At 41.9% G+C, this 27,794-nt stretch overlaps 1 protein-coding gene across 1 annotated transcript; it reads right to left on the bottom strand.

Moving 5' to 3' along the window:
* Positions 1–274: 274 nt before the first annotated feature.
* On the bottom strand, positions 275–27,794 carry si:ch211-168d1.3 (ras and Rab interactor 2). The gene is made up of 12 exons (XM_040141194.1): positions 27,682–27,794; positions 14,988–15,131; positions 14,056–14,170; positions 13,724–13,796; positions 13,087–13,178; positions 11,702–11,883; positions 11,096–11,380; positions 9,978–10,539; positions 5,268–5,576; positions 4,336–4,467; positions 3,155–3,324; positions 275–598 (listed from the first exon to the last, which is right to left on the bottom strand). The coding sequence occupies exons 2-12, from the start codon at positions 15,129–15,131 to the stop codon at positions 275–277; spliced, it is 2,388 nt and encodes a 795-aa protein (XP_039997128.1). The 5' UTR covers positions 27,682–27,794.

A 27,794-nucleotide genomic window follows, 5' to 3' on the forward strand; every position in this document is an offset into this window, starting at 1 on the left:
CATAGTACAACTTTTGGCAACAGTCTCTATGTTGGTCCTGCTTTGCTCTGCATGTTGGTCCATTGAAGGAAGAGTTTACCGTTTAAGGTCTGCTCCTATTTTGGAGAAGGGCTTCAGTTTTTTCACAAGTCCTGACCCACGACGAGACACAACACACCGCCGGAGAGAAAGAGACAGAACAAGAGAGAGAAAGAGAGAAAGCAAGAGCGACCATCCATCTCCTCCTCCTCCTCCTCCTCCTCCTCCTCCTCCCTCCTTCCTGCATCCCTCCCACTCACTCCTCACACACCGACTCGCTTAGGTCCACGGCGCCACCTCTGGTGAGCCGACGCATTTTGCTGAAGTCGTGGTCGGTCCTCAGGTAGGAGAGCGAGGGGCCTCCCTCGCTGTGGCTGGCCAGGTCCTGGGGCTGAGCCTGAGGCGGCAGGGCCCTCATCTCACCACCGCTGCGCCAGTACAGGGTGTATTGCTGCGGGTCGGACACTCCGAAGGTGGTGGCACACAGCTGTGCCAGGGCCTGGCTGGTTTCCCCGGCTCTCCACTGCAACGTCCGAATGGCGCTCCGCTCCCCGTCCTGGAACAGTATCCGAACGCACCTCTGGAGGGAGGGAAGGAGGGAGGAGGAGAGATAGAAAGAAAAAAAGAGTGAAAATATACTGTATTCAGGAAAAACAGAGGTCAAGAGGCTTATGGAATGAGGGCAAAAGAGGGGGAGGAGAGAGAGATGGAGCCAGAGGAGGAGTGAGAGCTGTGCAAGGACACAGGCTGATAATCCACTACAATAAATGAGCCAAAATGATGTTCGTAAAAGAAATTCTCTCTAAAAAAAAAAAAAAAAAGCTTCTACTTCCCACACATACAAACAGCCGGTCCAAGAGCTTTATATGAAACTCATCCTCATGAAATTGCTCTTTTTCCCGGCTGCATGTTACAGCTTCATTGACAAACTCCCAGAATGAATCCACTGGAGAATGTCCACGTCCAAAGTCATAAAATATAATCCACTAAACTTGCTCTACCTTGTTGTTCTGCTGAAGTTTTCCCTCTGCACTTTAATCCAAACAGAAACTTTTTGACATAGAACAAAAAAAAAAGCGATCAAACACAGAACTAACGAGTGTCTCAACAATTGCCACTCTACAAACACTTATCAGCAACGGTGCTGTACCTAAGCTATTATATAATGTCAGATTGAACCACCTACAGACGCCCTCACAACTCTCTTTAAAACACACGCGCGCACACACACACACACACACACACACACACAATGAAAACATACTGAGCATAATCCTTTTACCAAACATCCAACCTTGAGAAACCAGTGAGAATCCTCTTCTCTGCCTCACACAAAAACACACACACCACCCTTCCTACTCTTCCTGCACACACACACACACACACCCTCAGACACACAAACACACAGATGAACAAGTGGCAAAATATGCTCAAGAAAAAAAAAAAGAAAAAAAAGAATTGTAATCAACAGGTTTTCCATCATCAAAACTTACAGAGTCACTGAGCTCCTCGCTGTCCGTGTGCATATTGTGTTTGCCTGCTTCGATGGGTAGATGCGGCTCAATAAATTTCATGTTATCTGACCGCCCACTTCTTCATAGCACTTGGCTCACTGATCTCCGCCTGTGTCAGTGGAAAATCTGGCTGCCGGGTGAGTTAGATCGGCTATTTGAAGCCAGGAGAGGCACCACGTGACGAGACAGAAACGTTGTAGATGACAATGCCTTTCGCCCATGGCATCTGGTGGACTGTTATACCAATCTGGGGCCGGGAGTGTGATAATAGGAGAGTGTAGGTAAAAGTCAGTGTGTGTGTTCGCATTAGTGCATGCCCCCTCGTAAGCCGGCAGCCCCAGATCAGCGGATTACCTCTAAAACTGACTAAAAATTAATCCCCCCAAATGAATTTGAAATGTTTTTGCACGGAAAAGAGGGAAACCCATGTGTGTTGTCTGACTTGTGATGGATGACCTACTGTTTGACTGAAAATCCTCAACTTTTTCTTGACCTCTAGAAAATGTGAGTACTGTCTTCAACTTCCCCCAGCAGCAGCAGCAGCAACAGTAATACCTGAGATCCACCTTGAATCAAATATGGGTCGCTGTTGCTGGTTCTACGCCACCTGCCATTGCCATTGTTACATATATAGGACAATCAGATGTTGCTCAGCGCACATCATCGTAATTAATGTAACGTCTCACCTCTTTGGATGGATTATCTCCTTTTTTTTTGGTTGCCGTTTGTGTTTTTTGTGCCATTTGAAAGACATCAAACAGGTTCAAGTTTGAACTATGAAATGTGTCGATGATACTTATGATACTTTGAGTAACAACTAAGCTGGATATCAGGACAGGTAACTTAAGTAAAAATTCACTAAAGCCAGGTACACCGTAGAAGACTTTAAAAATCTTAGCAAGCTGTGTAAAGACTCAGCATCGCACATTCATCGACCAAATTTTAAAGAAACAGTTCTAACTAGTTTCTAACTAGCTAAAACTACAGTTTCAGGTTAGATTTATCCATTAAAAGGTAAGAGATTTGAATCGTGGACACTATGCGGTTAAACGCCAGTTCTGTCTGAGATTTGTCATGACCTTTGAGGCATATGCAATAGAGGAGAGTAAAAAACCTCTGCTGTCGATAAAAACAATCACATTACATTACTGATTGCTGTATTTTACAGTCCTTGATCCACATTCAGCCCCCTGAAACCAATTTTTGGCACCAGTCTGTATTTGAGGGAGTTTTGTATTGCTCTACCCTTCCAGTGTAGTTACCATGTGACTATTTTTCTCCTCTGCAAATGCTCCTGTAACCATAAAGAGTTATCTTTCATAGTTTCACACATGGTGTTTTCACTAACAGCAACTTTAACATAAAACAGTTCAATTTATTTAATTTAATTTTGCCATTACAGTATGTCTTTCACATGGTACACTGGAGAACATCTCGTAGAATTATTTCACTGCATAATAAGCACGAGTTCCTACTGTCTGCACATCAGTCTACACTTCACAAATAGTAGGGGCATCCATGTGTGACAGCAATAGAGTAGATCACTATACTGTACAAACCCACACATAATGCTACCAGTGTTTCTGTGGTGTACTACTATAATCAGAGCATGTGGTACCCACCTGGCTCTGCTGGCTCTCCTTTTGTCTCTGGGCTTCCCGGCTCCGTCTGCAGCTCCACTCCTTCAGCGCCTCCTGGGCCTCCAGCGTCAGGCAGCCTGAGAACGGTTTTTCCCCGTCCAGGCTCTGGATCAGACAAAGGCTAGCATACACACTAGTCAGGTAGTACCCACCTGGGAGCAAAACAAAAAGTGTAGAGGGCTTGAGAAGTAGAAAGAGTTAAAAGAAAAAAAAACAAAACGTACTAAATCTTACACTACATAGTTTTAATCTGTGCTTGTAATATTGGACTTTATTCATGAAAACTTCATTGTTCTACTCAGTTTCTCGAGCTGCTGTTTCATTTACTCCCTAAATGCTCTATTCCCTATTTAAAAACTACGAATAACAGAGTAGTCTTGAGTAAACACAAAGTGATCAATGTGCAAGTACCAGTAACTAGTAGTATTACTAATGTAGTAGGTAGAAGTAACTATTTAATAATATAGAGAAATATCTAATTAGGTAATGTGTAATACAAAAGGTTGCTTACAGAAACCTAAAGAGAATTATATTTGGTTCACCCTCACCACTCTCATCAACCTAATTTTCAGCAAAAGCAGACTGCTGTTCTCATCAAAAAAGCTCTAATAGACCCACTACACACTACTTACTCAACACCAAACAGTTAGAAAAGGTTAGCGACTGGTTAGTGGAGCATTTAGCGGCATATTTCCTTCATGAGATGGTGGAGACCAAAAACAGAGCTAAAAGAGGGTTAATATTGCACTTAGATTCATCAGGCGGACAGAAACATCTTTTAATGAATGTTAATGTCTGCTATAGGCGACTGCTATTTTAAATCACGCTGTGATAATAAATTGGTGTTCTGTTTATAGCTTGTTTTGATTTCCTCAAATAACCAAATTATCAATTAATGCAAGATTAACTAATTATGTATTTCACCAAACAGGCTACAATATAAGTCCTAAACTTGTCACATCTTTTATGAAAAACTACAGTATACATGCGGGCAGTCGCACAAGGTAGTCTTGGTAGTCCTATCTTTTCCAAAGAAGGACATCATGATCTGTTATGTATTTAACAACTGAAAAGGACATCTGGCAAATTTGGTCAAAGTAAAAGCACAGCTCCTGAACAGATGACATTTTTGGGCTATATCAGACAGTTGGTAAAGATCGTACCCTCTCCTCCGAGCCAGGAGGGCTCCAGCAGCTCCATCATGTACTCCACCTCTATCAGGATGTGGGGCCTGTTACACTCCACAATTACGTAAGACAACGATGGCAGGAAGTCATCCCAGCTCACTTCCTGTCCTGCAGAGAAAGTAACAGGAGGACAGTTTAAGTGCAAAAGTAGGCTATTGTTTTAGATTTTTCTGACACTTTGTGCTGACAATTTGAATTGAATTACTGATATATTCTTGTAATGTATGGAAGATATTTGTCTTTTCTCTCTTCACTAAGACGAACTTTGTCTTTTGGTCTTTTTGGACCAATTTGGACCAAATCTTTCACTGAATCTTTTATGTTTTTACTCAATTCCTTTCAAATATAAAGAAAAGTCATGAAACAATCCCCCCCACTAACTGTGTTTTCCAAACATACAAGAGCATAAATTTAGCCTACTGTAGTTACCAATCTAACTGGACTTTGTAAATATCAGCTCAGTATAAAGATGCAATAAGTTACTATCAAACAATACCAAAATTATGCCCCAAATTTGACTGCACTGACATAACGATGAATTAATTTCCTGCCAACAGCAGCTTCAGGTCGTGATAACAAGCAGACAGATCGTGCTACAGCTCACACAGATGCAGTATGTCTGACGTTTGAAGCTTTTGAAAGTGACAATACACTCGCCCTTGCAAACACAGATAGTTGACCTTCATTCTTTTTACACGCAATCTTTCAGGGAGCAACTACGGTATGTTTAAAAAGGGTAAAGCAATTGAAATATTTCCAGTTTTCGGGTTTTTGATTGATCATCTCCTTCTGTGAGTGCAAGAACTTGAAAGTAGTGTAGTTCTTAAACAAGGGCTGCTACTAATAAAGCTGTTTTTGTTCTTAAAGTTACAGTAGATCCTTAAAATCCCAGGAAAAGAAAATCTCACCATGTAAGGACCCCATGGCTTTGTGGACGCACTTGCACACTTGTAACAGCAGCAGCACTTTGTCGATGGGCGAGTGCGTCTTCTGCATCAGGCCCAGCTTCTGCTTCACCCTCTCCACCTCGCGGCTGTCCGGGACACCCGTCTGCACGCCGAGCTGCTCCATGGCGGCGTCCCCTTTCAGACGGAGCAGGTTCTGGGAGAGACGCTGGCTGGAGCCGTCCTGATTGTGCAACGCCACCAGGGCTTTTTCGAGGTGCGACCTCAGAGGCCTGAGCACGCAGGAGAACATGGCTCGCTCCAGTGCCAGGTCTGGGGACAGAGATGGGGGCTCATTGTATGGGAGGACTGAAACTGAACATTTCTTGTAGCTGTGAGACATTTTCGGAGATAGAATTGCCTTTGTGTTTTTATTTATTTGGTCATTTGTTGGTAGAGAGAAATGTTTTTTTGCTGTACAGCAAGCCATTGCCTGCATTTGACCAGCACTCAGGAAAATTATACTGCTGTTTGTAGGGGACATCTGTTTGTCCCATTGATTTGCATGGGTGAATAAACTGTAAATGTTTTCATTTTTTAATTTAATCAACACAGAATATGCTGTACATACCAAGGAAAAATAATCAACACAAACGTTTTGCATCCCTGTAATTTCTAAATTGCAGTTGCTTCAGCCTACCATTAACGCAAAATCTATCATCCATATAGGAAGGATACAATTAGTTGTATGATGAAAAATTGTCTTTTCACCTTTTATCTAATTTTACAGGTATATGACTTCAATATATGCCGGAAATATTTTTTTAAATATATTTCTCACGTTATTTTGTGTAACTCTTAACTCTTTTACTCTCTGTACTAGTTGACAAACCTTCAACAAATAATGCCCATTGGTTTATATTTTAATGTTCCCCAATGTCCTGTGTTTAGATTCATATTCGGATTCAATTCGATCACACAACACGGAATTTGACAAATTACATTAAATGGTTGTGTGAGTTCACATGACAAGAAGAAGATATACAAGCATACTCTTCTGCACTTCTATTTAACACACACATCTTTAACAAGGCGATGTAATCCAGAATCACAAATCATAAATTATGGCCGAAAAAAGTTGAATCAACCCCACATCTTTCTAACAAAAATACATACCACTGTAATTTACAGCAAATACTATGGGCATATAGCTAATCTGTCTATGAGTATAGGCATGATGGTACCAAAGGCTGGGAACCCCACTGTGAGGATGAGTCTCTGGGAATCAGCTGTGCAGTTCACACACCCGTCCAACTCAAAACAGAACTGGGTGACTCCTGAATGACCTGGCACCTGGCTGATAATAGCCCACCCTCAGTAATCATCATCAACATCATCATCATCATCATCATCAATAAGACAGCAAACAAACTGACCCCCAAATATCAAAGTAACAGAGCATTACTAGGATAAGTGACTGTAATGTAATTACTGAATTTCGCGCTACTCGTTACTGGAAAAAGTAATCACATTACTTTAACTTGTTACTAAAAAAGTAATTACTAAATAAGGCATTGCTGCCCAACACTGCTGGTCAGTCATGCATTGCCTGCTAATCCACAAATATTTGAGAGGTGAGCCACTCACACAGAACAAACAAATAGAGGTAAACTTTACTTAAGTGTCGCACCGTGCTCAGTGTGTCTGTGTACAGATTAGCGTGTTAGCAAGCAGATACCGCATGCTACATAGCGACCGTTAGAGTTGCTGGAAAGAACCAGGCTAACTGTTTCCCCCTTGTTTCACGTCTTTATAAACTAGGCTAATCACACTATGTCTCTTGCGTAATACTTAACACACTGATACAAGAGCGGTATCGATCGTCTCACTCTCGGAGAGAAAGTGAATAAATAAGTGTATTTCCCAAAATGTTAGACTGCTCCATAAAACTTTACTTTAAGTCCCCCATTTAACATTAATAAGCAGTATATACACTTTTAATAAATGATTTATGACACACTATAGTGTGGTTGTAAACTGATATTACAGTTATTTTTTTAATGTGTCTGTCAACAACTAGAACTAAGTGGAGGCTGCTGTATAAACAGATAATGCATGATATGAAATAAATCTTCATAGGAGAAGTTATAATTGTTGACAGTAATTGTATATTAATAAACATTTAAAATGTCCTTATATATGCCTAAAAAGTACAATATATTTTGTTATAAACTACTCATAAAACCTTTTTATACTGCTTATAAATGCTGAATAAGGAGTTACCGTAAGCTAAAACACTGCTATTTTTCTAATTTTTCTCTGCTCCTGAAAACACAACCATTATGAAGAAGTTTTTTTTTGTTTTGTTTGTTTTTTTGGCCTGACAACAGTGATATGTAATACAGAAACTCGTGTACATGTACGGTACACATGCATGCATGCTCTCACACGTGGAAACACACTCACACTCAGTGATTCTCCTGCAGTCAGTGGGCAGTCCCGACTAGGTGGGAAACAATTCTACAGAGTACACTGTTTTCCAGTCAGTCCATCAATATCCTCATCTCCCTCCACTCCATCCTTCACGTTTCCCTCCCCTATAATACCCCAACATCTCCCCACATCTACCACACTATATCATTCCCCCTTGTGATTTAATCATTCACGCCCTCCAACCTCCGTATCTCCACAACCCTCTCTGCTCAATCCCGGCATGTCTCTTCCTTTTACCAGCTCTCAAGAGCAACAGATTACATGTAATTTGATTACAGCCTTGGCAGTTACTGGCTAGTCTTGAAAAAAGCTGACTTTTTTAGCTATTACTCACAGATTTGTAACTGATTACATTTTCAGAGTAACCCGTCTATTTCTATCCCTACCTCCCACCCTCCCCTGAATCGTGCTGCTCTTCAAGTGAGCGTGGGACTGTGATATCTTTTTATGATAAACGAGGGGGAGAAAAAAAAAAATGCAAATGCCTCCCACCGACGCAATGCGAGATAAATCAGAATCAGAGCGCAGGAAGGAAGGAAGGGAGGAAGGAAGGCAGCGGCCAACCACTTTCCCCCTGAAGCCTCTGCACTGCCAGGCAACCATCCATCATCACGCATTTACACACAAACACATCTGCAGACACACACTGAGCTGCACACAAAGGAGTCCAAAAAAGAAAAGAAAAGAAACCTACGCACAGGGCTGTGTCAAACGATCTAACTGCGATCCCTCCAAAGTAGCACCCTGCGATGTCTTTGCAATAATGAGAAGAATCACACTTTGAATTCGATGGATGTGAGTGCAGGCGCATCGTGCAGGGCTTTCCTAATGCTGTTTTCTAAATACCAGAGACAACATGAGCTCCAGTGAATGAGGCTCTACCCCCCCCACGCAAACTACTTTGTGTTGACAGTGCCTTACACTGGATCCTGGTCAGCCCACCATCTAACAAAAAAGGCTGTCTGTTTCCATAGATCTGCGTCCTCTGGCACTGTGTCTATTGAATCAGTCTTTTCTAATAGTACAGTTTTTTTTTCCCACATTTCTCTCTCTCTCTCCTCCGGTCCCCTGCTGCAGTCACTGTCTCCTCGATTTGATGTGATAAACTAATCATGCACACATATGAAAAAATTCACAAGGTTGAAATTAAGCTCAGAATGTAATCCAGCACAGTCTGCTAAATTCAATTAAATAATTCACTCAGTGAGGCTGACTTCCTTTGAGTTTCTTTGCCGATAAAACCAAAAGCATTTAAATCGTGTAAATTGACTCCACCATTGAAATAGTTTTTTTTTTTTTTTACTTTAATTGGAAACACTTTCTAATGAAGCACACTTTATAAGAGATTCATTTTGACTGCACATAAGTGAAAAAACAAGGATTGTTCAGAGATTTCGCATTGGTTCTTGGTATGCAGAGATGTTACATGTATTTCTGCAAGATTATATAATTTATTAATTCTTTATATATATATACATAAAAAACCATTAATAAGGACCACCTGTGGGTTGCCAGGTTGTAAAATCCCTTTGGCTACTGTATTTGTCTTCAGTCATAACTCTGCAGCTAAAGTGAATGATTTCCATCCCACTTCAGTTCAGTTAATTTAGTTCGTCCAGCTTTTGTACTGACTGTAAGAACTCAAACGGTCCATTGAAACTGTCCATCCAGACTCACATTTTTTTGAACAAAAATTACAAAAAGGTGATAATTTTGGTGATATACAGGTATACTGTACTGTGTGTTTAAAGGGACTTTCTAAAAGGGCATACTTTGTCAGTGGTTTAGAAGTTGTACTTTTTTAATGTTAGTAAATCAGTAAGTAATACTATATAAATTAGTAACCAGACATTACCAAACTACCATATAACTTTGTATTTTATTAATATCTTAAATTAATCAGGAACATTCCTTCACTGGATAATTTCAGCTCCTCTGATAAACAGCTTTAAAACATCTGGAACAACTGAATGAGTTACTTGATCCGTAATGAAAATCATTGTGCAATTAATTTACTTTAATATGTGCATGAAAGTGGAAAGTCATTGCGCCTGTTCCTTTGCAAAACCGTACTGTGTCACAAGAATTATGCATTTCTGGGAGTCCAAAAGCCATTTGAGTCATCAGTCTGTGTTTCAAAGTCATAGTTCAAGCTAAGGTTCAAATACTTTATAAGGTTTTTTACTTTGATGTGAGTATTTTTTGTGTATTGACACATTAACCAGGTTTTGGTTTGCTCACCTTTCTCGTTCTCTGGCACCAGGGTTTCAATGGGAGGCTCTAGCTCTCCGCTGTCCAGCAAGCAGCACTTTGCCTGGGACAGAAAGAGCCGCAGACCCTGCAGGAGCTGCACAGAGCTCACAAGAGATGAGGAAGAGGACGATGATGAAGAAGATGAGGCCAGGGATTTGAGCACCTCCCTCTGCGCCAGGAGGAAGTCCTGAACCATGCCCCCGAAGATGGAGCGCCTGTCTCTGGACAGCTCCTCCACCAGTCGCGTCAGCCGCTTGTCCGGAGCAAAGAAACACACAAACGCCTCACTCATACGGTGCAGCCCCCCGCGGCCTCGGGATCGCATGAGTGGCGGGCGCGGGTAGGTGTACCTCTGGGTTTGGACCATGCTTTCTGGATCTGAATCCCAGTCACTGTCCTCATCCATACTGCTGAAGGAGCTGCTGCTGTCGAGCTCGGCCAGGGACGGAGCCACGCGGCGGTCCAGGGCCAGAACCGCAACCTCGATGCCTGGCTCCTCTGCTTGGGCTGACTGCTGGGTCTTCGGAGACTCTTCCACCTTGGCAGATGTCTTGACCAGGAGAGAAGTGATAACTTTATTAATTAGTATTATTATTTTTATTTATTACTTTTTCTGGCGTGTACACAAACATTATTAGTGGATGAATCGCACAATGACAAAAGACAAAGGGGTTACTTAAAAACTTTAAAAAAGAAAGTTTCTTTCTGGTGAGTAAATGATGGAGAACTGACTGTCTGAGCCCGTCAGCAACTAAGTGGATAATGAAACAGTTATGACGAGGTCAACCAGAGGGTGATTTTATTTTTCCCTCTTTAAGAGGCCTTAAAGAGGTAAAATGATCCATTAATATGCAAAAATGCAGACAGTCATTATTGGACAGGATTGTCTGAAAAATTTAATTTAGTGTAGCATAAATATTTTTTTCTGTTTTCCCATTTCGATAATTGTGTTGTGACCCGTGAGATTTACTTTGCGACCCCTTGAGTGGGTTTGGAACCATATTTTACAACATGCTCTCAAAAAAAACACATACACTGTGCTCAAATGTATCCACATCAGTGTAGGCATGGTCTGAAAGGCAAATAATTATGCTTAATCTTATTACCTCGGGCACACAGGCAGACATCATGTCCTCTTCCTCTGCAGAACCCGGCGATACAGCCGGGGTTCTCCTCAGGATCCCTGCCCCAGCATGAACTCTCCTCTGTGGGTTAGTGCCAGCCTTCTGCAGCTTCTCTGGCCCAGCGGGCTGCTCCACTGAGGGGGGAGGCGAGTAGGAGCCGACCCCCTCCAGCGACAAATTCATGGAGGACTCGGAGAGCCGGAGCCGCATGCTGCGCTTGAAGCGGTGCCGTTTATTGGAGGCACTGTGGTTTGTGAGTTGTGGCTGCTATAGAAAAGGAAGAGCGGGTTCAACACGAGAGCCACTGGCTTTTTGAACAGGAAATGAAGGGAATAAAGTGAAGTGCAAAGTGAATAGCAGTCAGCTTAGCAGTCAGATGGCCTTAGAGCACTTTTCAGTGACAGAAGAAAAATTTTCACAAGTTATAAAACACATTTTCAACAGGTTTTTCTTAATCTTGCTCTATCATCCTTTATAAAGGAATGTACAAACTTTAAATTAAGGTAAAAATGCACCAAACTCTCCAAAAGAGGAGTCCTCAAAGGGAGCGATAAAAGCTCAGATAATCACACAACCTTCACTACTAACCTTGCTGACCTCCAGCTGCAGGAACAGCGGGTTGATGAAGCAGACTTTGCCTTGTTTGCCTTGGGTCAGCAGGGCACATTGGTCCTGGGTCACCACTGTCTGGGCCTGGCTGGCGCTGGTCGATGCCAATGGGTCCACCGGTCCGTTTTGGATGTCTGAAGCACTCGGCGAGCTCCAGAAGTCTGGTGAAGGGAAGACGGAAAGAAGAAGAAGGTTTTTTCAATTAAGGACTCAGTAATAAGAGGGATATTAACTCACCATATCCAAATCAGAAGACTACAATGTAAAATGCAGCATACAGGCTCTTTAAATTAATGTGGTAATGAATCATTTATGTTAAAATGCAGTACATAAAACCAGTATTTCTTCTTTTAAGGCTGCTTCCTGTGCTTAAAAACTTGAGGTAAAATCATTTTGCATTTTGAAAAGAGCAATACACAAAAAACACAAAGGAATAAAAAGTTTTTCTTCTGTGAGCTGACTTGAGCAGACTGAATTTGCAGAACCATGGCGAGACAGAGTCCTGTTACGTTTGAGGTGCAGTCAGTGACACATTCTGCATCATTTTTCGCCATAATGAATTCGCAACCCCGCTGTTAAAATCGATGCGGCCTGGCAGTCACTACTTAAGTCAGTACTGAGTTTATTTGTTACTTTTGTTTCTCTCAGTGATGTTGTACTAATATGTTTTAATTCCTTAAAGCTCGTCTGCTGAAGAATCTCTTTTGCAGAGGAACATCACCGACTCTTATGTACCAAATGAAGGTATAAAACTTTTGGCAATATTTTGTATATATACTAACATTTTTACTCTCTTTTTGCTAGTTTTTTTTTTTTAATTTTTTCATTTGGTTAGGGAGTCGACCAATGTACAATGTAAAGAGGTTAAAGCCAACGTCAGCATGCTAACATGCTCACAGCAACACTGCTATCACACTTGTGTTTAGCAGGTATGATGTCCACTATGTTCAACATCTTAGTTCAGCGTGTTTGCGTCCAAACATTCCCTAATTAGCTCTAAACACAAAGTACGTCTGAGGCTGATGGGAATGTGATTAGTTTTGCAGATATTTGGTCATAAAGTACTGGAAAAATTTTAATTTTGGAAAACTTTTGGTAATGCTGGATAAAAAGTCAGGGGATCATCAAAGTTATTACAGTTCACCCTGAGAGGGGTATGAAAGTCTGTGACAAATTTCATGGCAATTCATCCAGCATTTTCGTCCAGACCTGTGGTGGACTGACCGATTGACAGTGTCATTAGTGCGACGCCACTAGTGCAGCTAAAAAGATCTTAGAAAAGGAATTATTATTATTTAGGGCAAGTGACAAAGTAAAGTATCTAATAATTAGCCAGAAAAGGGTGAAGTCTACAGTGACCGTACCTTGTCCCATGTGTGAAATGGCCTCCAGCTGCCTGTGAGTTGTGGCTTTAGCAATAGCCTCTGGTAGCTCCAGTGGGAAAGGCAACACATCCCTGCAGACAAGGAGAAAAAAAAAGAAAAAATCAACAATAAAATAAATTGAACCCGCTGTAAATGTGCGAGGGCTGAATGACATCAGGTACACTACATGGCTGAAAGTATATGAAAACCAGAACATTACACCCGTATGTGATCGATGAACATCTCCTTCCGAAACCATGGGCATTGATGTGCTGCTATAACAGCCACCACTCTTGTGACTTTCCACGAGATTCTGAACCTGGCCACATGACCATTACTTAGGTTCAAAACTGATGCTGGGTGGCAAGGCCTGGCTTCGCAGTCAGTGTTCAAGTTCATTCCGAAAGTGATGGATAGGGTTACAGTCAGGGCTCTTTGCAAATCTTTCCCCACCAAACCAGGAAAATGAGTTCTGGGCCTAACACAAACTGTTGTCACACTCTATTGTCTATAATATCTGTAACACTAAGACCTAATTGTAACTATGGAGCCCGTACCATGAAAAACAGCCCCGACAAAAAAATTCCAGGGACGAACTTTTGGACCATTTGGTGTATCAGTTGATATAATACATTACCTGCTGATACAGTAGAAGGCCACCAGTCGACACAAGTCAGGGAAGCTGAGTGCTGAGCTCTCCAAGGCGAATGCTGGTTAGAGAACAGACAGAGTTTGACTGACAGCTTCGGAGGCAGTGGGAGACTCGTTCAAATTTACCAGGAAACATGCAAAGCTGCTGCAAAAAATTTGGAGGACCCATCCTCTCCGACCCACATCACTTCACCCATTAAGTGTATGAACTGCACTACACTGCAAACCCATAGGCTGAGCAGAGAAGTGCAGCGTTACGTGTGTGTCTGTAGCTGCAGGTGGATAATACGCGCTCATCCAGTTTGGTGTTATACTCACTGGAGTCCTCCTCACAGATGAAGCACTCCTTGACAGAGGAGGCACTTCTGTCCGCTGTCACTCTCAAGCACAGCACCTTCCTCTGGCTGGCGCTGCATTTACGCACCAGAAAGGTCTGGAGGCACCGAAACAACAGTAAAGTACAGGGGATGTTATTGTCTTTTTTCTCAGATTTTTTTCAGAGGAGAAGAAACCAAATGGTGCACATAGCAATTATAAAATCTGTGTTTCACGTCAGCTTGGATGAAACAGCCTTCAGCGCGTGAAGGTTGCTGTTAGCACAGATATGTTCTGTTTGTGTGTGGTTTATTCAAACAAGACATAAAACAATTAGTGAGCTTTAAAGGTCTTGCTAAGTGGATTCTGGAACTAGTATTTATGTTATGCTAAGCTAATCGCCTCCTAGCTTCAACTCTGTACCAAAGCACAAACATGAGAGCTGTATCAGTCTTTTTATCTCACGCTCAAAGAGCAAAAAATATATTGTATATATTTTATGTATATATATATATTTTATATATATTTTCCAAAATGGCTTCTTCGTTATATCCCATACATCGTTGTACATAATACAAAATGTGAACAAAATAAATGTTGTTTGATCTTTCTTTAGTTAACAAACTACCAGCATTTTAGATGTAATGATTATATTTCCTTAAATGTTGAACTATTAATTTTTTTGTCTTCGGTATAAATAATAAAAAACAAAGAAAAAGCTTATTGCAGTTTAAAGATGCATAACTCTTACATCTTAAATAATCACTCAGCTAAGTCCCACAATTTCACGTAGAAAACTGGTAATATGCACTTGAGAAATGATTAAAAAAAACATAAAGGGAAAATATTTTCCTCGTAGAAATAGGCCCGTAATGTATTCCTGTATTCTTTTACCTCATAAGGTGTTAGGATTAATATGATTGATCGGTCCTCACCCCAACAGGCTCTCTGAGCAGGATGTAGAGGGCAGAGTCTTGGTTGAGCGACAGCTGCAGCCACACAGGATGTGTGAGCAGCAGACGATCCAGGACGCTGAAGGCCCGCTGAGAGCCTCGCTGGGTACTGCCCACCTCCTGCATCTGAAACACAGATTTTGTTGTACAAAAACTTAGTTATTATAGCTTCAAATAAAGTTTTGGTTTGTTTTTTTTTTTACCCATTCTGCATTTTCGAAGCAAAGGTGGGGTTTGATGGAAGAAGTCATAAGAAAATAAAGTTGTATCCCTTGTAATCTGTATGTCTATATCTATGCACACACAAAAAATAGACTGCTGTTTTTCATATCTTAATAGCTATTAGCTAATTGTTTCAAGAGTTAAACTTAGCAATGGTTCACTGTTTCATATTGACTAAATAGTTTATCATACCTACAGATTTTCCTTATGTGTCTTTTAAATTTTTTTTCATTGAAGATAAATTGCATTTAGGATGCAACTATTAACAATAGTAATAACCTACAATATGTAAAATATATATGATTTTGCTGACGAGAGTTTCATTCACTTCATTCAGGCCGTGCCCCTTGAAGTTGAAGTGCAACCTACGTCCTACACAAGTGCACTTATACAGTTAAAGCCGTGTGCGTAAAGATGAACATACACACATGTAAGCTCCTCCACGTACACGCCCTGCTGATAGTACTGTTCTGACATCATGTTTTTAATTTGTCCTGCGTGCTCCTGCAGAGGTAAACAAATGATATTAAAATCAAATACTATTTCTAACTGCAAATACAGAAAGAGGATGCGTATAAAATACGAAGCATCTACTGTTCATCTCAGCTTTCCTCCATCTTATTGGTGGCGCCAATCTACAAGGACGCATGATGAACACCATGCTGTCACGTAAAACTTTCGCAATAACCAATCAGACTGTGACTGCATTACCACAAATCAGATTTGTGTCATATTTGTGTTGCCGTATAAAGAATAACATTCAAATCTGTCAGATTTAATTTAATTTTTCGGTTCAGAAAAGCAAATCTTCTGTCCCATATCGCAGGCGAAAGCTGATTTTGGGGAATTTTTTTAAAAATAGCTTTAGTGGAGAGGTGACTGGAACTCAGGGGAGAGAAAGATGCAACATAGGTTGATGGCCAGATTTGAAACAGAAGTTGTGGTTCATGTTCGGCATCATAACCTCTCATTTTAGGCAACTTTTAGGCATCTGAAAGTGGGTTTCAACTAACTTGTCCTTCACCAAACTTCGGTAAAAACATTTTAAAGCGGCTTTACATCCCTGTGAAAATTGTTCTACACACACACACACACACACACACACACACACACACACACACACACACACACACACACACACACACACACACACACACACACACACACACACACACACACACACACACACACACACACACACACACACACACACACACACACACACACACACACACACACACACACACACACACACACACACACACACACACACACACACACACACACACACACACACACACACACACACACACACACACACACACACACACACACACACACACACACACACACACACACACACACACACACACACACACACACACACACACACACACACACACACACACACACACACACACACACACACACACACACACACACACACACACACACACACACACACACACACACACACACACACACACACACACACACACACACACACACACACACACACACACACACACACACGCACACACACACACACACACACACGCACACATAAACATGCACACACATTACGTTAAAGGGGTGACAGGTTTTCCGGGTGTCAGAGGACTTTTATTTGTTGGAAGGTTTTTTTTTTCTTTTTTTTTTTTTTTTTCGGTGACCTCACTTTTTCTCAGAAAAATAAGAAAAAGAAAACAGCGATGCCGTTAATAATCTGTATCTTTTTAAGTCACTTCCTCCCTCACATCAGAGGTTTCAAAATCTAAAGTTAATTTCTGAGCAATGATTATTTTGCTCTGAAATAATGCATGAATATTGTTTTCATTCAATAACACAAGTTTTTCATCACCGCCTGTCATCTTTTACATAAGGCTCCCCTTCCTCACGTGGAAAGCAGTTATCCATCCGCCATTCTCCACTCTGTAGGACTATTAACAGTAGATGGTTGATAGCATTAGAGGGGTTACGAATCCAGTACAACAGATGTGAATCAAAGGGGGGGGGGTTGGTGTTACATAATATTCACAGGTTTGCTGAGAGCTGTAAGACTTTAGCAAAAACAACTGTGGAAAAACTTTTTTAACCTGTTTAAGAATGAGAAGAATCCACAGTTTTCTAAACCCCCCTCTCCAAGCAAAGAGCAAAGTCATACTAGTGTATCAGAGTTTAGAGGAACATTTGTGGCTCTGTTCTGCTCTTTATTGGGGTAAGTTTACACTGATTACTCCTCGTCCTCAAATCTGCTTCTCTTGTACAAGTGAAACATACTGTAAAGCTTAAATCTAATCACCAAGAGGCTGGTCCAAGGATGTTTTTCTGTGGTAAGCCTAGGAAACTGTAATCTGTCAAAGATACACTTCAGATGAGCGCTACAAGTCAACAAGCATCATCATCTTCATATTAGCAGTCAAATACTTCTGATTTCAAGGTGTGCTTTTAAAAAGAAGCTGTGTGAGAGCGTGTGTGACTCTGAGTGGGCCTGCGGAGTCACCCCATCGTATATCTGAAGCCAGCCACCACGCAGATCCACAGCCTGAATAGCCAACCGCACACAAAACCACACAAGAGTATAAGAGAAGCAGAGAGAGAGAGAGAGAGAGAGAGAGAGAGAGAGAGAGCAAGACCCAAGTGTTTCGTTAGCCATTTCCAGGTCTGCCTTACATAAAATGCAACGCTGCCCACACACACACACACACACACACACACACAGAGAGTTATGTAATTCCCTCAGAGAAAGAGAGACACACAGAGAGGGAGAAACCGAGGAGATAAGATAAAAGATGAAATGACGAAAAGACAAGAGAAAAGCCGGGAATGAAAATTAAAGCTGGGTAAGGAAATCACATTGTCAGTGGGCCCTCGGCGCTGCAGTTCAAGGTGGCAGCCTGGAAATGTAATAAGCAGAAGGAGGCGTACACTGTATATCTAACAAGGTGTTTTTGCACCTTCGGGCTCCAGCAGCAGCAGCAGCAGCAGCAGCAGCAGCGGCTGAGAACCCAGAGGGATAGACCAGAACTGATGCTGCTGGATGCACTGAGCACTTAGCAAGAAGTAGATGACTTGACAGAAGGGGGCGGATGGAAGGGAGGAGGGGGAGGAATTGGAGTGCTGTGCCCAGTAGTGGGAATCTGTGGGGAGTTGTAGAGGGAAGTGGAATTTGGGAAAACCCTAAATTACATCCCCCTCCTCTGGCAGACAGGACCAGTAGAGGGGGAAAGGACCCATATATTTGAAACTGGAGTAGCCGTTTACGGTGCCAAAAATCAGCAGGCTGTTAATGAGTATTTTGGAAAGGGAACATCAGATTTTATTTTGCAAATATTGACTGACGGACAAGAAAAAACCCGGCTAAATGAAGAATTTTGGACAGAGATCTGAACATAACTGCAACACTGGACAGAAGGACGGACTGACCGACGTGCTGGCTGAGCGAGTGATGAAGGAGTGACTCAAACACTTACAAAAGACAATTTTTAAAACATCTGAGAAAACACAACAGGTGCTATAGGTATCAGTGGTGAACTCCACTTTCCTATTGGCAGTTTTTCAGATGCTGAAGGCATTGGTGCAAATAAATCATTGATTTTGTATGCCTGAATCACAAAAACATCACCACCTGTCACTCATCAGATCACAACATCCTGTTCCTGCCAAAGAGATGTGTGCACGTTTTGGTTAAATAAGACTCAAAACAAATAGAAGGCTTCCATTGCTGGAGATGAGGAAGAAGTTACGTCACTCTAGATGTAGACGTGAATAAAAGGATAACAAAAAGACAGAGTTTTCAATTTGTAGGGAAGAGTGTGGGATGAGAGAGATCCCTGACAGTGAGCAGCTGCTCATGGAGCAGCTTAGCCTTATTGCAGATGGACAACATCATGGTGCCCAGATTTGCTGGAAGCAATTAGCCCACCTCCACACCAGCGCCCTAACAGGCTGCAGAGAACGCACAGTGGCGCCCCCAAGGGATCAATGGTCTCAACCTCCTGCCATGTTCCCCGATGACAGCTCTGTCAGGCTGTGCATCGGTGAGGCAGACGAAAAGGGGAACGGGAGTCTGGTGAAGAGCTTTGTCCGGTGTTGCAAAGGAGAACTACCTGCAGCTCAGCGTCGATTTGCAGCAGAGCAAGAAACCGCCGTGAACGCACCACCGGATGTTTGCTCTGGTGTGCCGGAAAGGCAACGTAAACACATGGGATGCGGGAATATATTGAAGGATTGGACCCATGGTTTTGAACGCTTTAGGGGGAAAACAAAAATTGTGCCACGTATTTTTTTTAATTGCTGCAGCCCATTTTTTCAAAGCACACCAGAAGTCTTGTGTTAAATGTCTCACCTTCCAAGGAGACACTGGTTTCCATGTATTTCAAGGGGTAAAATCAGCTTGGAGAAACGTAAAACTTGCCTAACACAGGTAATCAAAGAAAAAAAAAACTAATTTGCTTCTTTTCTGACTTACTGTACATCACGATGTGGTGCAGTGGCGTTCTGAGTTGTAGCGGCCTTCCACAAAACTCCATCATCCAAGTTGCAACTGTTTAAAACCTGAAGTTTTTTAAAATTGATTTTCATGGGCTCCATCGTGGACAAAAAAAAACAATGGCAGCCTGAAAGATTTAAATCTATTTAAAAGACAAGGAATTCAGCAGTAAAGCAAAAATATACACACGAGTTAAAGTTAAATGATAAAAATATGCAAATATGGAAATGGTTCTATAAAGGTAGAATTCACCCGTGGATCACTCAGTCTGTAAAGTTCAATAAATGGAGTTAGGTCTGTGTGTAATATTTTTACTTTGCCTCAACCTGACTCTCCACCTTCTACTCCAGTAACGGATTTCCTACATTTCCCAGAATGCATCTTAATTGCCTCCAGAGAACGCACATGAACTCGTATTCAGCTGAGCTTTACGTGTAGGTGGATAGAGCCATAATGATGGAGCTAGCGAGAGCAAAAGAGCACAGGTTTTGGCTGCAATGGAAATACCTCAGTGATAAATCCTCTGTACTGTACTGGAAAGACAAAACATAACAAAATGAGTCCAGAGACAGTCGGAGAGACTCCTGAGACAGCAGCAGAGGGGAGATGCGGAGGAAACAACATCTCCCACCCCCTCGACAAAGAGCTGGTGCCGCTACAGACCACCTCCAGCCTCTGCCTCATCATCTGAGGTGCGGTGCAGAGCCTTCACAACTCTCGGGGTACTTTTTTTTTCCCTCTGCACCGGTGTAACCTCCAGCCAGTAAACACGATGATAGTGATACTGAAAACAGACAGCGATGTTGTGAACGTTGCTCATTGTCACATCCTACATATGGCATTTCCATCTGGAGACTTTATTAAGCAGGCAGTTAGCAAAGCACATATCCCGTCAGACATTTTTTTTTGTTTTTTTAATCATCTCATTTGTTATATATTATGATATTTCTTATGCTTTGGTTCCCTTAGAGATTTTAGATTCTTTGATTATGATTAATTTTTGTCTTTTTCTTAGTAATTTTCAAACCCACATGATGAAATAGTGTCAAAATTGTCATTTCTGCATGTCTACAGTACCATTTACTTCAGACAAATTAACAATCTCAATCATTTCCAACAGGTTTCACTTTACTTATATTCCTTATTTTACATTTCTGCATCAAATTCCGGAAGCTGTAAAAACAATATAGCTGTAACCTATTCACACAATTGCACTGGAGGAAATGACTCACAATAAGTCAAAGTGTCAAAACCCATAACATTTTAAATCTGAGACACACACACACACACACACACACACACACACACACACACACACACACACACACACACACACACACACACACACACACACACACACACACACATATCACCGCCTATGATTGACAGAGAGAAACAAACAGTCACTCTCTGCAGTAGCGACAGGCAACTGAAAATAATGTTCAGCAAAGACGGCAGGGCTGGTGCAGAAACGTGGTGTCTGTTCAAATTAGCAATCGAAAAACTCGAGTTTACGCTTGTGCATTTTCAGCCACGACATCTGCACCTCAACAAGTAGATCGACATTTTTCAGGGGTGGGTATGGAGAGACTCCAACTATGGTAATCACGCCGGTCTTTGTGCTTTACAACTCTCTCAACGTAAAGAGCCAACGTCCTGCCCCCTCTCCTAGCTTAGCCTCTGCTCCCCTGGATTCTGTAAATCAACGTGCTCACTCATTCGCAGGAAATTGCTACTGCGAAATTTGGCGCCTGGTGGCGGCACTGCTGGAGAACAGCGTTGAGCTGGAAAATAATGAGCAAGTCATGTATTTTCAAACCTGCTTTGCAGTTGAATGACCGTTTTAATTCATTTGCTGGTTGTGTGACACTGGGTTTTTTTGGGTTTTTTTTTAAACATGAAGTTGACATGTAAATTGTAAATAACTTTAGCTCCAATGAGACTTTGACATCACACTTGGGAAAAAAGAGAATAAGCATAAGTCTTGAAATGTTGAACTTGTTGAAAATAGCTATGGGGGGGGGTGGCAGCTCTCTATACAGGTGGATACCAGATTTAACCTTATGAGGTAAATTTCTCTAACATTAAAAACTTGCAAAATAATAGTTGACTACACATTCATGAGCACGAGGTGGTTCCTGCACACACAAACTTTGTGAAAAACACAAGTCAACAACAACAGCAAACTTTGTCGAACACAAGTCAACAGCGACTGTGTACTCATTACTCATCTCTGTTCTTCGTGTTTGACGCCAACCACAAGCATCAGTCTGTAAAATCTCTTGTTTGCACAAGAGTGGCCATAATGGTGGCTAAGTATAGCCGGCATCCCATCACTGCATGCGTAGGATGACTAATGGAACGGCATAATTGCAGTGGGCTATAAGTATCCACAGGGGGCAACAGTGGGCACGGGGGCCCTGCTGGCTGACGACAGGTGTCCGTTGCGATGCCTGTTGCAAGAGCGCCGTGGCAGTGGCGCTCAGGGCAGTGACAAGGAAGTGAGAGCTGTGTTAATGTGTTTTTAGTGTGTGTGTGTGTGTGTGTGTGTGTGAGAGTGTTTCACGAAGTTGTACAAAGGCATTAGTATGAGTCAGAAGCAACACTTGTGCTGTAGAGGAGAAGAAGAACTGTTAAGATAACTGTTATATTTTAGAAGCATGTCAGTTAATAGCTGGTGCAGTGATTCAGAAGGGGCATTGTCACAAATAGTCCTGCCAGGCCAATGATGTGTGTGTGTGTGTGTGTGTGTGTGTGTGTGTGTGTGTGTGTGTGTGTGTGTGTAAAAGAGAGACATGCTATAGACTATCCATCATGGTCTCATAAAATCTTTACTCCCTGTCATGTTTGTCCGGTGTCTTTCCTGATTTTTCTCTGCAGTGTGACACTTAACTGAATTAAACCAACACCGGATCCAAACTCTGAGAAAACTGCTTTGACTCTGTAACACTCTTAGTACATAAAGTCGTTCACAGAGAACCCCTTTTTTGTCTTGTGGTAGGACTAGAGAAATAGTGCATATAGTAATTTTGAAATGGGCCTCAGTCAGAGACGCTCTAAAGCGAAATTAGAGGTTGCTCGAGTTCCCATGGTCAAAGAAGGTCTCCTAGAATAAGCAAATTACGAGTGTGAGGCTCTCAGGTGATGTGGTTGAAATCACTGTCGCAATATTATTGTAGAAATTTTCCGATATAGGTAGAGCCGTCTAGGTAGGATATAGGAATTAAATCTACCAGCCAAACCTTCAGTTCATTTTTTTCATAATTTAAGTAAAATGATCTCATATTATTTGTACATTATTTCTAGTTTGAGTTTACATATGAACGAAACTATACCAAACAGAGAGTAAAGCCACTATGTGTAGAATTTAAAACTTTTTTTTTTTAATTTCTTACTGCGGAGTCACAATGTGGTTGTATCAAAATAAAACAAAAAGTACTGTACCAGTACAAGTACCAATAAATTGGATTTAAGGGAAACACAAAAGCATGAAGTGCAATGGGATGAGACCCAAACTAGGACGGTTTTTGAGCTTGTTTGGAAAGGCTGCACATGGCTTGCGATGCTAAATCCGGCCATCTGAGCAGGCCCCCCAATCTATGAGTTTTGAAATCTAATTTTGTTTATAATAAATGGGAAAAGCTTTGCCAGATTAACACTCTAGTCCGGATCTATCCATTTGTCTCTTGTCAAAACCGAAAAACCAACTTTTTCCAAGATGCGCTCACTTCTCCAAGCTGTCAGATATTTCAACCTTGCTTTTATTTATTTATATATAAAAATATATATAATAAAAACCAAAAACAAATTGCTTGGCAACATTTACATTTTTAAGAAAAATAATAATAATGAAGTGACAGAGAAATGTAAATATGTCCTTGGGCTCCAGTTACAGCTGCAGTCTGTAATGCAAGCACTTGAAAAGGTTTTCTAACGTCGCATTTTCTGCCTCCTCAGATCTGTTTTGACCTTTGCGTGACTCTGTGTGATTCACAGTGTGACTAATGACAGATCGGCGCGAGGAGCACTTCAGACAAAACATTAGACGGTAAAGGACCGTTGGGCTGTGTCAGGGGTTTTCGGTGAGTGAGTGTGAATAGCACCTCTAAAAAAAACTGAGGGCTTTTTTAAGTTTTTTTGGGGGGGTGTAATGAGCAGACATTTTATGAAGTTAGGGGCAGCACAGGTTTCCTAGACTTTTTTTTTTTTTTTTGGTTAATTTCCAGTTTAACAATCTTTTTAACAGTGTTTTGGTCCACAGAAAAACGAAAAAACATGATGATACCACACACATGATGATGAATTAAAAGAAAATATGTAGGATTTTGGGATGTCATGACTGTTTTTGCCTTTAAGACTTTTTGTGCATCTTTCTAAATGCCTGACATGTGAACTTGATTTAATTTTCCAGCCCTCTCAAGGCTTTCTACTCCCTCGTATGAATGTTCTGAGTGTGGTCTTGACAGTGACAATGAGGGATCACTTTCATCCGCGAGTTTCAGATTGTGTTAGAGTGACCACAAGAGGACAAAAGCCTGCATTAAATCTGTGCAACAAAGCTCGGGTGTGTTGGGTTAGGCCAATCAGGTGTGTGTTTTTTGAGTCTGGGCAATAAGCGCACACATTTAGGGAATCACTCTGTTGAAGAAGACGTTCTAAAGGACTGACACCAAATCATAATGCTTTATGTTATACTGTATCGATCAATCATTTTACACACACTACACTTGAAACTTCTCAGCTTGAAGTCACACTGGAGTATTTATCCACCAGACTTGCCTTAGAAAAATACGAAAATAAGCCGCCATAAAACAAAAGTTTTGCCGTAGGTGGATTTTGACAGTAAGGAACCACCTCCTGATTTCGTTATAGCAACCAAAAGTGGTGTTATAACCTGAACTTAACCACGTTTTCAGCACATCTCAAAGCTGCTAGCAGCTGCCTGGGAAACCTCCACGTTCCGTCACTTCACCATCGATGCTGTGATGCAGACGATCTATCGATATGTTGAAGATGGGGCTCTCTGTGGCTGGAATGTGGGCTCAGCCAGGCGGTTCTGGGGGCCTGGGAACACGTAGTTGAGGCAGCAGAGCATTTATTTACCCACAGTGGTGATATCAAGTCTTAACCACTGCAGAAACACAGCAGGATGGACTTTAGTATTGATGTATTATTGTAATTATTTATATATCAATGGTCTGTATTGTTTTCTGCTGGGATATGACTTGTTTAACCACAGAGTCTGTGTACGTGGGAGCAATTTAAGACAAAAAAAAGGGAACTGTTCCTTTCCACGCCTCATATCACTAAAAAAATCCAAAGTCGGAAATGCCTCATTTTACAGGTTTCTTGATTTCATTTTAACTTCCTGAATATAACTTTTAATTCTTAGGGCATTTTTCATCCAGACTTTATTTATACAGGCTGGTCAAATAAGGGAGGTTCACTCTCGCTGGCATGGGCGCCCTGTGTACACAGGACACTAAAAAGCAAAAAATACGTTATCTGTTGTTAAGAACAGTTAGACAAACACAAAACTTACAAGGAGAAAGGGTAAGGATTTCAAACAAGAGAGGGCGTTAAATGAGCATTTCACAACAAAATGCAGTAAAGGCCATACATTTCTCAATTTTCCCAGAAAGGCGGATGTGATTTGTTTCTAATTATAAGGAAAATATATAGTTGTTGGTCGGTAAGTACCCTCTCCTAATATTTGGGTCCATAAGCAGCGATTAACATGCATGTTAGATTCCTAACAATATCTTAACTGACAGAGATCCGCACTAAAATACTCTGCATTTTTCTGTCCAACTGCTTTTCAGGATATTGGGCTCTTTTTTGGAAAACCCTATGATGCGTGAGTATCTATCAACAGTTTCTCCGTTTTCCCCTTTACTACCAAATGACGTAACCCCTCTCCATGGAATCTACAAAGAATGAACAGTTACACACCTGCTCCTATTTAGGGAATTATTAAGACAATTTCCTGAAAATTAAGAGGAAATTGAGGGTACCCATGAAATTCAAAAATCAATAGGATTAAGTTGAAAAGAGTGCTTATATTTTTACTCTATTTGATGAGGTCTTGTGACCTAAAGATAAGCAGCTTTCAGTAATAAGACAGTGTAAGATTACTTAACTATACACTGGTGGGTATTTATAAAGTGCATTTATCATCTAGAGCGGTTTTACTTCGTGAGCGACGGCCTTCAACCGAAAAATAACCAAACGCTTCGCAGTCGTGAGCTTTTCTCGTAGGCCAGCCTTCATTTCGTCTGAGCATCTGCCGGCTTCGTTCAAAATGGTGGACACTTGCTTGAGGAAGCTCGTTTTGGGCTCCTGTGCTGTGCTGCAACGACGGTGGCACGGCGGGGCTCCTGGGCCGTGATGGGGGAAGCCTGCCCATGTCCGTGAGTCAGGTTACTGTAACATGTCTGTCCGCGCACCACTTCCAGCACCGCGGACAGACTGCTCTGCGAAAGGACTGAACTCCGTCCAACAGCTCTGAGCATCATGCTCGGGCGCTCTGCGATCACACACCTCCCACACAACACAGGGCAGGATGCGGCCCCCCCCAAACACATACACATAAATATATACACACATTTTGGTCATGCCTCCTTCAAATTAACACGTCGTTCCTCACTCAACAATCACAGACTTCTTGTAGGTAGGCTACATAGTCACAGCGAGGACTTGTAAAGCAGTCAGTCCTGCTCGGGGTCTCATCCGCATGGAAACCCCCCCCAAAAAAAAAGGAATCGGCAGTCGTGTAAAGTCACAAAACGCCACTTACAGTAACGTGCCTCTCCGATTTAACGAGCAAAGGAACAGCAAGGAAGTGGGAACATCACATCTACTCCCACGCAGGCAGGATGGCACTTCAGTTTTAAAGTTATGTAACAGTCCAATGGTGTGAGATTACATTCACTTTGCCCTCAGAGGGGAGACAAGAGATCAAGATACTTAAAAAATAAAAGTCTGAGTGGCTAATTGAACACTGCTCTGGCTCATGGAGGTGCGTGTCTGCCAAAACACATTCGGATAAATGACATTAGTTCATCCCTAAAGCTATAAAAAATAAAAAAAATAAAAAAATAAAAAGGCACATTTGAGTGATTTGAATTATTTCTCATGGGTGCTGGATTTGATTAGGTCGAGACAGCAGCAGCTGCAGGAAAAAAACCAAACTGAACAAGTGCTTGTGCAAACAAAGAATCACACTTTGGAGGCGTTTTCTCCAGACTAAAGAAGAAGCTGCAGAGCAGCACTCGGATGTTTCCAAAAAAAAAAAAAAAAAAAGACGGATTCTAATGACTAAACTTGAAAGAAAAGCAGATGACAGTCTACACAGTGAGAACAAAAGCTCCTCTGACAACCTGAGGATAATCCTGTGGCTGGCAATAATGACAACACCTACACTTTGCGTCTTAAATGCCAGTCTGAAACAATTTGAAAATCCCCATTTCTTTCTTCTTTCTTTCCTTCTTGAGACTGAGGCTCTCTCTCTTCTCTGGCTTTGAGACAGGCTGAACTGTGGGAGAGCCCGGGTTGCCATACCCCAGTACCACAGGTCTGCCATTGTCCCGATCACCAACCGATTAATTGGCAGAGCTTGAACGTCGAGGGGGGGCACACACACACACACACACACACACGTGCACGAATCACCGAGCACCATTGTTTACCGAGACGTCCCCTGCTGACCGGAAACCGCGTTAAAACAACAAACGCCAACGTGCTTTGAACTTGACAACAGAGAGAGACCCTCAAAAGGGGGGGGGGGGGCATCAACACAGATACTGCAGCAAGCCTGCGTGTGCCAACTCTCCGGGAACTCCCCGCGCGTTTTTACTTCCTTGACCCCTCATTTCATTTAGTTTAATTTCTTTTCTTTTTTTCTTTTTTTTTTTCCAAGCACGTCTTTGCTCAACGCCAAATTCCGCCTCGAAACCAACTTACCTTTCTCTCCGAAGGTGGGGAACAGGTGCGGCGCGGCGCTGTCCGCCGTCTAATTGGGCGTCCGGGAGACTTCAACGGTTACGTGCGAGGACGGCGCCGAGCCTCCGAGTCCG

This window comes from Xiphias gladius, chromosome 12, assembly GCF_016859285.1.
Source record: "Xiphias gladius isolate SHS-SW01 ecotype Sanya breed wild chromosome 12, ASM1685928v1, whole genome shotgun sequence".
In the NCBI taxonomy this organism is placed as follows: domain Eukaryota; kingdom Metazoa; phylum Chordata; class Actinopteri; order Istiophoriformes; family Xiphiidae; genus Xiphias; species Xiphias gladius.